The 12105-nt window shown below is 41.1% G+C and overlaps 1 protein-coding gene across 3 annotated transcripts; it reads right to left on the minus strand.

The window, feature by feature from the left end:
• Positions 1-722: 722 nt before the first annotated feature.
• CCDC51 (coiled-coil domain containing 51) lies at positions 723-9652 on the minus strand. Of its 3 annotated transcripts, XM_072420710.1 has the most exons (5): positions 9513-9638; positions 9062-9354; positions 7027-7366; positions 6063-6227; positions 723-1550 (listed from the first exon to the last, which is right to left on the minus strand). In XM_072420710.1, the coding sequence occupies exons 3-5, from the start codon at positions 7336-7338 to the stop codon at positions 774-776; spliced, it is 1254 nt and encodes a 417-aa protein (XP_072276811.1). In that variant the 5' UTR covers positions 7339-7366; positions 9062-9354; positions 9513-9638; the 3' UTR covers positions 723-773. The 3 variants fall into 3 exon arrangements, with proteins under 3 accessions (XP_072276811.1, XP_072276810.1, XP_072276812.1); XM_072420709.1 differs by lacking the exon at positions 9062-9354 and having other exon boundaries at positions 9513-9652; XM_072420711.1 differs by lacking the exon at positions 9062-9354 and having other exon boundaries at positions 9500-9621.
• Between the last annotated feature and the right edge of the window lie 2453 nt (positions 9653-12105).

The raw sequence follows: 12105 nt of genomic DNA on the forward strand, positions 1-12105 counted from the left end.
TTTACTATAAGCTGTGGATATAGTAATTATAGTGGAGGTTCCATAAGACTTGTAACATGGTTGAGAAAAGCTGCTCTATGCCCATGCAAAATACAACATTTGTCATTTCTGAATAAAACAAGTATAGCCTTTTGCCGCATTGCTCTATATTGACAAGATGGGGAGGTAAGTAAAGGGATGACTTCATCGGTCTGCTGCTTCCTCTTCAGTACCCAGTCAATGCAAGTGGACATTCTTCTAGCTATGGTGTGTCAGGAGGGTTGGGTTAATCATAGGAAAGGAAGGAAAAGAATTCCAATTTTTTATCTGGTAAAGCAACTCCCATATGTTTATTGAAGAGTTGTATTGTCTGCCTGAATTTAATCACATGGAATTATTATTATTATTAACTTGAATTTATATAGCACCCACATATTATGCATCGCTTTACACAGTCCACAGTCATGTCACTAACTGTTTCTCAAAGGGGCTCACAATGTCCCCACTATAGTCATATGTCACTAACACAGTCCAAGGGCAGTTTTGAGGGGAAGCCAATAAACCGAACTGCATGTTTTTGGGATCTGGGAGGAAACGGGAGTACCCAAAGGAAACCCAGGGAGACCCTGCAAACTCTCTTGTCCTGGGTGAGTTTGAACCTGGGACCTAGCTCTGCAAGAGTGCTAGTCACTGAACTAACCCCATGCTACCCATGTATAAAAACAAAAGAGAAAGAAAAACAGTTTTTGTAAAACAAAGATTAGGAGTAGAGTTTTATTTTTTTAGTTTGGTATCTAGTTCCCTTTCAACAGAATATATAGTACAGGGAATATCAACGCAACAACAGTACAAGTCAGTGCCGTGGAATATATGGAATTCCTATTTATCTTTGTTCCCAATCTCTGCTCTGCATCAGCCAACTCAAGTATGAAACTTTGCAGAGGTGCTTCTTGCCCTCCATCCCCCGGAACATATCTGGAAACTGGCCGATCTGAAGTCTGCACAGAAACCTTCGACTTGACGCTTTGCACATCCGTTGCAATTTTGTTTATATTCTTTTCTAGGTTCCCGTATAGCTGCTGTAAACTTTCCAAGTGTTTTCCTGTTTCCTTAGTGTAGGTCATGTGTTCTTTAATTGCCTTTAATTCCTCATCCATTACACCCGATGAGATTACTGGAATTGCAGGCCCTCCTTTCTGAGATTCTTGGCTGGGAGGTAGCCCAGCTGGTACCATATTCCGTAGTGCTGAAATGAGCTCGCCCAGGTCCTGCTGTTGGCTCCTATGCACAGAGGCATGCTCGTGTATGGCTTCCTGTAAACTGATTGGTCCTTTCTGGGCTTCTAGAAGCAGACTCTTTAGTTCCTGCAGTCTAACGCGATTGATGTAAGTTGATCCCATCACCCCGATGATTGCTCCTAGTACCGATCCAATGATCGACCAGTTCTTCGTCCGTTCTGCTCTGGTCCTTTCCTTTTCATGACTTTCCCTGACGGAGGCAGAAAAAAGGGAAAACTTCTCTCTCTCACTCTCCTCTGCATGGTTGTACGATGCTCTTAGTCTTTTTTCCTCCTAAAAGAGACATTTTAAACAAAATAAAATTTGTTGCACACTACAATGAGATCTTTACATGATGGCTCTCAATTGTCACAGATCAGGATCCTAAATCCAGGCTCCCAAAAGTCATTTTCACTCCAGGTAATTGAGGGGAGCTGGGGGTTTTGGAGTTGGGTGCAAATGTGATTTCAATAGGGTTAGAGTGTAGGAGTGTGCACTAACCAGCAGCCTCTGTAACTGCAAAGAGAGTCCCCTTCTTCAGCCACTGCTGTCTGGAGAGAAGAGGGTTGTCTAGCTTTTTTCTTACTGTGACTAACTTCTACTAAACTGAACTGTCTCTACTGAGCAACCTTTTACGGTTAAAAGAGTAAACTAAAAAAAGTTATGGCTCTGACAGCAGGGAAGCAGTAAGGAAGTACTTCTTGTTTTGGAAATTGCAGGCTTTGGGGTTGTCACACTGATCCCAGCCTAAATACCTAAAAGGCAAAGATCATGAACAACTAATAAGACAGCAAAATAGTCTGTGAACATGATGAAAGCAGTGAAAGTGAAAGTTCACAAATCTGACTTGGTATTAGCAACCAGCTCTTGCAGCTGTGACTAGTTTAATGGAAAGAGTCAGCTTTCTTGCAATGCACAGCAAATGCTTAAGGAAGGAGAGTGCAGAGAGATACAGAAATTAGATCACCAGTATGCTGCTTCTTCTTTCCACTTTCCAGTCACATGCTGAGGACGGGACAAGACCTGTGGGAGTTATTTTACTTCAACAATGAAAACTCAGGCTCTCCTATGTAAATAGATATGGATGTGTGAAAGGAGTGTATATCTCGGGAATGGATGAACAGAAATACAACCTTTGGCAAGGCACAAACGACGTTTTTTGTTTTATCAGGTATCAGGAAAAGCTAGTAAAGAAATTAAAAGGTACTCCAGAAAGAAGTCTAAAAGTGGAACTAACCCCTCGCTACTCATCTACCCCTATTCCACTGTAGGTGCCGCCACCGTCCTTCTTTTCTTTTTCTTTCGTATGATCTTCACCCATCCTGATTATCCATGAGGAGTAATGGAACACCCGTGCAGACTTGCAGGACTTTCATTCCTGGCAAGTGCAAGGGAAGCTGGGTTTGATAGATTTCTCAAAAGTGGGACTTTGGTTCTACTTTAAAGGCAGGGCCCACAATTTTCAAGTCAAAAACAAAATACATGAAATGTACAAGAACATATAGAGTACTCTCTAATCAATTACCAGTCAAAAAATACACAGCCATACTTTGGATTTAGAATGAATTAAACAAATAAGAAGAATCTCACTAAAGAGAATAAAGGTGGAATCCGCAATGATAACAAATGTTACTATGCTTATAAACATCTAAAGAAAAGTAGAGCACTAAACCGACAATCAAAGCTTAGGATCTATAAAGCCATATTAAGACCAGTGGTAACATCTGGCTGTGAACATGTTACCCGAGATAAGACTAGTTTGAAGGTATTTGATTGAAACATTTTGTATAAGATCAATGAGACTATACAAGAATAAAAGAGAATGTGGAAAATAAGGCTACGTACACAGGTGCAATAATTGCAGCTGGAAAGAATCTTTCACAATCCTTTCCAACGACAAACGGATGAAAGATGCATGAACAAACGCTGTACATACAGCACCGTTCTGCTCCATGAGGAGAGGAGGGGGGAGGACAATGGAGCGGCACACCGATGCGCTCTCTCCCTTTCACTTTCGTTACGATTGTTTGTCAGGACGGATCCATGAACCATGGACGACGAGCAATGTACATACGCCAGATTCTCATCCGATATCAGCCCTGAGGGGATTATGGGACAAGAATCATCTGACGTGTGTACATGGCCTAAGAATGAACCACAAATTAGAGCAAATTATAGATACTGTAGACATAGTCGGGTTTATAAAAGCTCAAAGAATAGCATGAATTAGGCACCTGGAGAGATTGGATGAAAACAGAGCAGCAAAAAAGCAAGAAAAGCACAATGGAGAGCAGAGGGACAGAGAGCAGTAGGAAGGTCTTATAGGATATTGAAAATATAAAATTAAGAAATTGGAAGCATAAAGCATCTGATAAGGGATTGTAGAAGGACAGGAAAAAAAACAAGAATGTATCAGGAAATGCGTTTATATTTATTTAAAAATTAAATCTCCTTTAATATTAATATTTTATTAAAGTCTTCATAAATAAAAATAACAAAGAAGGCAACGACCTCCAGTACCTTCCCTAAGTGCACTCATTACAGTATGGATTCCCTTTAAATAAACTATTCCTATTTGCAGAACTACCAAAAAATATGAACAGGAGCCCCATGAAAAACTCTTCGCAGCTGATAATAAATCACGGATAAGAGGTATCATTGGCCTAGAACTGCATCTAAGTGGTTAACATGTGCCTGCAGCTTGTCCCATTAGAATTGTAATAATAGTTCAGCTGGAAATACAGAACACATGTTGGACATAAGACCATTGATTGGATTAGCTATAGCCTGGATGGAAGAAATTTGATTAATAAACTACATATTTGAGGTTGACTCACTGGCTCTCCTTCAGATAGATCTCCGAGAGGAGGAAAATGTCACAGGAAACATAGGAAGATCTCTATCTCCCCAGATACTTCAAAATCAGTTTTACAAACTGTTCTGTATAATTTTAAACAGACCCCCAGGGGCCTGTTTTTTCATAAATTAAGACTAGTAATAACCAATGTGTCAGGGGATTTGACGGAACACACAGGCTGTTACTCTTCAGGATATCTGTCATAGTGGTATTCTTGTAAAAGGCAAGAGCTCCCCCTTACAGATACTGTTTATGAACAGAAGATGGAAAATCCATGAGTATACAGGATGGATTTAAAGGGGACCTATCACTAAAAATTTTACTTTACATAAAAAGATAGACAACCCTTTTATGTAAAGTAAAAATGATCCTTGTTTTTGGTTTAACCTCCTGGGTGATTCATTTCTGTCAGTTCATCAAGCAGTACATTGTTTTTCATGAAAATTGGTTTTACAGTATAATATAATAGTATGAGTATAATAAAGCTTGAAACACAAAATCATTTAAAAACAATAAATTGAATAAATTAAAAAAACTATATATTTAAAAAAAAAATTAATTAAAAAAAAAATACATATTATACTCATACTATTATATATATTGTAAAATAAATGTTCTTGAAAACAATGTACTGCTTTTACACATAAAAATCCAATGTATTGCATTCAATACAGTTATTTTTTATTGAATGCAATACAAATGGATTTTGAATTTCCCGCCCCGCCCGGCCAGGGCGTACACACGCACCAACGTCACCGGGAACTCCCCCGGTGACTCATCGGATGCACCATTCCATATCCTCCCCCTATTTTGTGATACTTCCCCCACCTCTTAGATTGTAAGCTGTTTGGGGCAGGGTCCTCTCCTCCTGTTTTACTGTCGGTATCTGTCTGTCATTTTGCAATTCCTTTTTAATGTACAGCGCTGCATAATATGTTGGCGCTATATATATCCTGTTTAAAATTTATAATCTAACGTGACATAATATTCAGCAATGTTATGGTTTTCAAAAAAGCAGGTAGCAGGGCGCCTTTTCTCATTTTCTTCCAGTGATCAGACTAAAACACTGTGACTTTGTATCAAGTTACAAGGTGAGAGGCTGTAGCAGGGGCTGATCTTTCAGACATTTGTGATTGCAATGAAGAACATGTGTCATTAACTTGTGTCATCTGTGTACAGAAAGTAGGTGCTTAAGGTGCGTACACACTTCCAATTTTTTTCGTTCCAATCGAACGACGAACGATCGATTGGGCAAAAAATTGTTCGTAAAAAAGTAACCAACGACGCCGACGAACGAGGAAAGTTGTTGGAAACGAACGACCGGACCGGCGGATCGGATTGGACGACGATCGTTGAACATCGTTCGTGTGTACGGTCGTTCGTTGATCGTCCATGTTCAGAGCATGCGTGATGAACGAACGTCCGTTCACTTTCCTGTCATGCACATAGTTTCTCTATCGCTTAAACGATCGTATCTATTGTGTGTACAATATCTACGAACGATCGTGTCGTTACCTCTATGTGCAGGATCGGTGCTATACGATCGTTCGTATATATCGTGCAGGAACGTTCGTCGTTCGTTTTCCGACGATAATAATTGGAAGTGTGTACGTAGCTTAACCATGGATGACGCCTGAACAAAGATAGCACTGGCTATTTAGAGAGAGTATCATAAAACATTGTTGGGGGTAGTACATTGATGTCTATGAAAGGTAATAAATCACTGCAGATGGAACACACACATTACTTAGCCCGCATGCACATAACCAGATACAACTATATTCTAAAACGATCTTCAGAATTCATTCCTATTTTGATTGTAAGTGAATTATTACACATTCTATGTTATTTCTTAAGCAGATACAGCAGCAAGATATTACAGTGGAACTATTTTTAAACACAACCCGCCCACTTCTCTGAGCCTGCAATCCATATGCAGTATGCTGTACCTGCAGTAGTTTATGCTCCAGAGTAGCCAACTCCAAGTACTGCACGTCATCTCGAGACACTCGATCTAATCGATCCCGAATTTCCTTCAGCTTTACCTGTTGGACTTCAACACTCTCACGGGCCTCTCGTACTATCCCACGTGCTACCATGAAGTCTTTCTCAGCCTAAGGATAGAACAAATGACAAAGGTTGTTGTTCGTTATTACACAGTATTCACGTAATAAAAAAAGAACATCTTTTCAAGTTTATTTTTTAGAAAATCACAGCTTTATCGTTCCATTTGCAAACAATAGGGTGTCAGTTTGTACTGTGATGACCCAGACACACTCCAAAAATGTGTGTTTTAAATGCCAGTGACTGATTCACTTTTACAGTGTTCTGATTCACTATGTCAGTGCTTTATAAATAAACCATATAGCTGAATGTAAACTTGCCACCAGCTTTCACATTGCTGTTGGCAGTTATTCAGTAGCTATCCAATCTGTAATGGGGGAAGGAGTTCCAGATTAGGGGGCTACACTAATGAGAGCTGTTATGTCACTGCTAGGTGGGTGCAACAACCACTGTTGGAAAAGGGAGAATAGAACCTGAGCTGCTAATTTATGACTAAGAAGTGAGAGCATGAGGAGCTGAGCTGCTGAGTTTTTGATGGAAGGGAGAGAAGTTTAGATGGGAAGTCACAGCTTGTAGGGAGGAGCAGAGGCAGTGGCTGTATCAGTATTGGGAAGGGGAAAGCTTGAGGAACAAAGCTGCTGAATGACTTTGCTGGGAGGGGAAGCATGGTGAGCTGAGCTGACAATTCACTGGAGGGAGAAGGAAGCAGTGGGAACTCAGCTGCTGACACAACAGGGAACTTACACTGTGTTGGGACCTCTTAGCTGATATGCAGGAATGGATCAACACAACAGGGCAGTAAAAATTATTTTATGCAGAAAAACAGCACTAATCCAAAAATGATTTTACCTCTGCTACTTTCCCCTGAGCTTCTCGAACTTCTACAAGTCCCGCAAACTCTTCATATCGGTCCCACCAGTTTTTGGCTGTGGTGGACACTGCTTGCATGGTATTTCTGCCCACTGTCTTCCCCACATCCTTCCATCGCTGCAATGGGCTCACACCCAGATCCTCTGAAACAGGTTTGGTGTCAGGAAGTTTAGAGGCAGGAGCACAAAAAGTCCTAATTCCAAGATAGGTGACCGTATTCTTTAGTAGAGGGGACTGCTGCGAAGATATTGTACACCTTATTATACCCTGAGCGACACAGATGTGTTTCATCTTGAGGTGCTATGGAATTATACAACACCTGCAAGTAAAAACAGTGACAAATTATTACTTTCATCTTAATAATTGGAGGAGTCATAATGATTTTGTTTTTAATTTTTGTTTAACATCCAAATATGATAATTACAGGTATTGTCTTCATTAGTTTTTTGACTGCCACAAATATGTCTCTACATCCTAACAATCAAGGAGTTGAATCACATTTACCGCTATAAAATCTTCTGAAAACTTTAAACAACAAAAAGTGTTGCAAAGTTGGAGAACATCCAGTTTCGGTGCTGTCAGACCCTGGCTGGGATAGGAGCAGATCGGGAGTACCTTGTCCCTGATCTGTCCAAGCACTGTGCAAGGAGACATCAGGGGTCATTTCAAAAACACCATAATCCCTTGCACACTCTGGACCATGTGATATCAAAGTGCTGGTGTGCACAGCCATACAGAATGGGGAGTTGAATGAATCTGACACATGTTAAGAATGACACCATGACCAAATGTTCCAGTGACACAAATGCTGTGTTTAGCAAAATTTGTGGCTTCAACCCATTTTCACTGTATTTTGGCCCTGATACAAAATGATAAGCCGAGTTCATTTTTTAGCAATGCCAGAACTGTCTTCTCCTGAAGTATTTGCTACAGAATTGTGTTGCCACCAGGGCAGAGCTTGCTCAACATTGGCAGTGGGTGGATATGAAGACTTTTGGACAATGGCCTTGTTTCAGAAAGAGAAGCCACTTCATTCTGAAAAATACATAAAGGAGAGACTGAAGTTCTGCAGGTAGTACACAGATTGGGACAGTAGAAGATTTGCAAAGTTATCTTTCTTCTGTTGAACTTGTTTGATTGTTGGAAATTTATTGTTGTATGTGACTCCAACATTTTCCATAATATTTGTTGTAAAATCCCTAAAAATCAATAAATCATTTGAAAAACAAAACACACCATAAAAGCTGCAGAACAAAAGAGAGCCAAAGGAGAAACAGAGTGTGAGAGATAGAGCGGAAGAGAGGGGAGACGGAGTGAGAGAGTGAGAGAGGGGAGAGAGAGAGGGAGAGGAAAGAGAGAGGGGAAGGGAAAGGAGCAAAAGAGGGGAGGGAAAGGAGCGAGAGAGGGAGAGGGGAGGGAAAGGAGCGAGAGAGGGGAGAGAGAGAGAGAGAGCGAGAGGAGCGAGAGAGAGGGTAGAGAAAGGGAGGGAGAGGGGAGAGGGGAGAGAGGGAGAGAGGAAGAGAGGAGAGATGAAGAAAAGAGAGGGGAAGAAAAGAGAGGGAGAAAAGGAGAAAAAATAAGAGGTGGAAAAAGAGATAGAGAAGGAGAGAGAGGAAGAAGTGAAAGAGAGGAAGAAAGAGTGAGGTAAGAAGGGAGAGGGAATAAAGGGGCAGAAACCATGGGGGAAAAGAGAAAGGAAAAGAAGGAAAGAGAAAGAGAGGGAAACTAAGGCAGAAAGAGGGACGGAGATGGTAAAAGAAGAGCGAGAGCAGAGAAACTGGCAATCCTGAACTCCCTTATGCCTGAACGGGAATTACATCATCCCATCACGGCCAATCAAGATGGCCAAAGATCACTCAAAAGAAGAAGAAAAAGAAAGATGGCAGCACCCAGCCTTGGAACATGGACAGGTGAGAAGCGTGGGTTTAGTTCCCATTGAGAACCTGTGGTCAATTTCCAAAAAACGGGTGAACAAGCAAAACCCCACAAATGATGATGAACTCCAAGCACTAACAAGACAAGAATAGATGGTCACCAGTCAGGATTCGGCACCGAATATATAGAGGATATATATAGAGGATATATATAGAGGATATCAGGCATGATGTAAATATTGGCTGTTTGCATTCATTTGATGTATTATAGGATTTTTAGATTCGTTCCTCAGTAAACCAAAGCAACATGTAAAAAATATAGTTGAAGCAGCAAAGTTTGTAAAACATGATGTAGACAATTGAAGAAGAATCTTTAGAAATCATCTCAAGGTATGGTTGCTGATACACCGGCACATCTCCAAATACCAGGGTCCTGAAAGCCAAGGATGATATAAAATATTACAGAACACAAATTATTATATTGTAATAAAATAATAATATATAGTGGGCAAAAGTAATCACTCCTAAGCTTTGCAGCTGCATAGCAAAGCTTCAGTTTCCTCTCTGTATTATCTTACACTTTGTTTTTACCTGACCGCATCAGAAATTGGCCGTTGGTCATTCTTCTGTTCTATAAATCCAGGCACAGTTCACAGTACGCTTCATTCGAATGACAGAGGGGTTACACTGCACTCTCTCCAGACTTCCTACTACTATTGGGAGTACCAAGATGGCGGCACTCAAACTTCCGGTCTCTATAACTCCAGAATTTGAATCTTGCGAACCTTTTTTCCTACATTCAGTGCATTTGCTTAACAACATGTATTAAAGTCTCCATGAAACTGGAAAAAAAAGCGATTAATTCAATGTGTACTCCCTGTATGGGAGTACTAATATGGTCGCCGCAGTTACTAATGAATGTATGGGTGAATATGGCCGCGGTCACACATCCGGCAGCTTCAGATAACTCATTATATGGGTGTAGTAATATGGCCGCACTCTAGAATCTGACAGCTTCGGATAATTTAATGAATAGGTGTAGCAATATAGCCGCTCTCAGGCATTCATTAGCTTAGGATAACACAATATATGGGTGTAGCAACATGGCCGGTCTCAGCCAATGGCATTTCATGGATATAGCAATACATTCGCTGTTTTCAGCCAATCGCATCGTGCGGGTGTTTTCTTATGATGGTAATTTGCAATACTCCACGCAAACACTGCTTTTGTTTCCTATTTATTTATTTTCATTGTTGAAATAGTTTGCTTTTTTTATTCAACGCAGGCACGTAGAGAAGCCCAAAGTCGGAAGTCCCGAAGCGACTCAGGCAGTGTATTAGACGCCTATTTCCGGTGCAGAGAAGGGTCCTCGGCTGTCAGTCGCTGCAAAGATGTCTGGAAGAGAAGGTGTGTAATTCAAATGAGGGGTGGCGGGATCCGGGGCCATCCTGTGTGTGTGCTGGGATTAGAGGGGTGGAGGGGCTTCCTGGCAACAGGGTAGATGTCACATTACTACACCCGGGGTATATTGGTAGAGATGGATTGCTGGGTAATCAGGGAGACCACAGTAGATCTATTGGCTGTTTGTGGTTGTTATAGATCATCCAGTATTCTCCCTGCACCGGTATCAACCCTATAAGTGTCTTGTTTTATATAGCCTAGTAAAGGGTTACATTTCCAAATTATTGTTTTATTTTTTAAAATGTTTTATTTTACTGTTTATGATCTGCTGGAGAGATTTTCTTTCACTTCCTGACTGGCAGACTCAACAGGAAGTGAGAGAACATCTCCCCAAAGTTCTTTTTGGCTAGGGGTGACCTTCTCTCCCATTGGCCAGCAATGTAAGAAGCATTCTTTTCACTGTCCACCACACTAATAGCAGGGGTTTCCCTGAAAGGTATTTTCCTCCTGTTGAAAATGTCCAGAAACTCTCCAATTCAGTCATTGGCGGCTTGGATATTCCACCCCCTTCCTGACCCTGGCAAGGCAGTGAAATCCTCAGATTTACAAATAATTTTGACAACACTGTCATGAATACATTTACATAGCGATAACATTTTAATTACCTTTTTTTTATGTTTTGTTTTGCAGGTGGTAAAAAGAAGCCATTAAAGGCACCAAAAAAAGCCAGCAAAGAGTTAGATGAGGTAGCTATTAGTTTGTCTTGTCTCTGTCTCCTAGATTGTAAGCTCTTCAGGGCAGGGTCCTCTCCTCCTCCTGTGTCCCTGTCTGTATCTGTCTGTCATTTGCTACCTCTATCTAATGTGCTGCTCTACGTAATATGTTGGCGCTATATAATTACTGTTTAATAATAATAATTTTTGTATACAGACCTTCTAAAGCTGAACAAATGTCACACAAAGGGCTCTATTTATAAGCAGAGAATCATCCAATCCCTCTGACATTCCAGTGTTCTCCCCAGAATTCTTTTACCTCCCTGATGGTATGATTAATTTAGTATTTTTAAATGTTATATCGGTACATTTGACATTTAAAAATACTTCTAATGTTCAATTTCCCGCCCCCGGGCTGGCATCTGCGTCCCCTAGCTTCGTGTCTCCAATGTTCAACCAGCCGGGATGCGAGGCTAGGGGACACAGATGCCGGGAAATGCCAACGGGGTGCCGATGCCGGCCGGGCATCACCAAGTGGACACAGATCCCGGGCAGGCATCACTGTAGGATGCCGCTGGCTCGTGAGGACCAGGTAAGCCCTCAATTCCACACAGAGTGTGGCTTGGGGTTACTGCTTCTGTAAAGAAATTCACCCGGAGCCACACTCGCTGCATGGAAAGAAGCCTTAGGTGGGTGACAGCCCCTGTATAGTGACCCAACTCATCAGTAACCACCCAAAAACAGTTGGGTGGTAACTGGAAAGTGCTGGGCTGGGGAGAACACTGAATTCCCTGGTGGGAATCTTCCAGGTCCATGTGTTTCATTTGCAGTAATTGATTCCCAACAGGGAATGTTTGAGGGAATGTAATTTTCCCTGTTTTGTAAATAGAGCCCAATTTGCATTTTTTCAGGTATTTTTTTTATTTTGGTACCGTATTAAAATTTCTGTCTGTAGTTGTGTTTAATACCTGTTGTATATTATGTATTTTTTTTGTGTAAAATATATTGCGTGTGTACATCGCTCATTCATGGACCTGGCCTGGTGAATCCACGAACTATCGTAATACAAG

Source organism: Pyxicephalus adspersus, chromosome 8 (assembly GCF_032062135.1).
Source record: "Pyxicephalus adspersus chromosome 8, UCB_Pads_2.0, whole genome shotgun sequence".
NCBI classification, from domain to species: domain Eukaryota; kingdom Metazoa; phylum Chordata; class Amphibia; order Anura; family Pyxicephalidae; genus Pyxicephalus; species Pyxicephalus adspersus.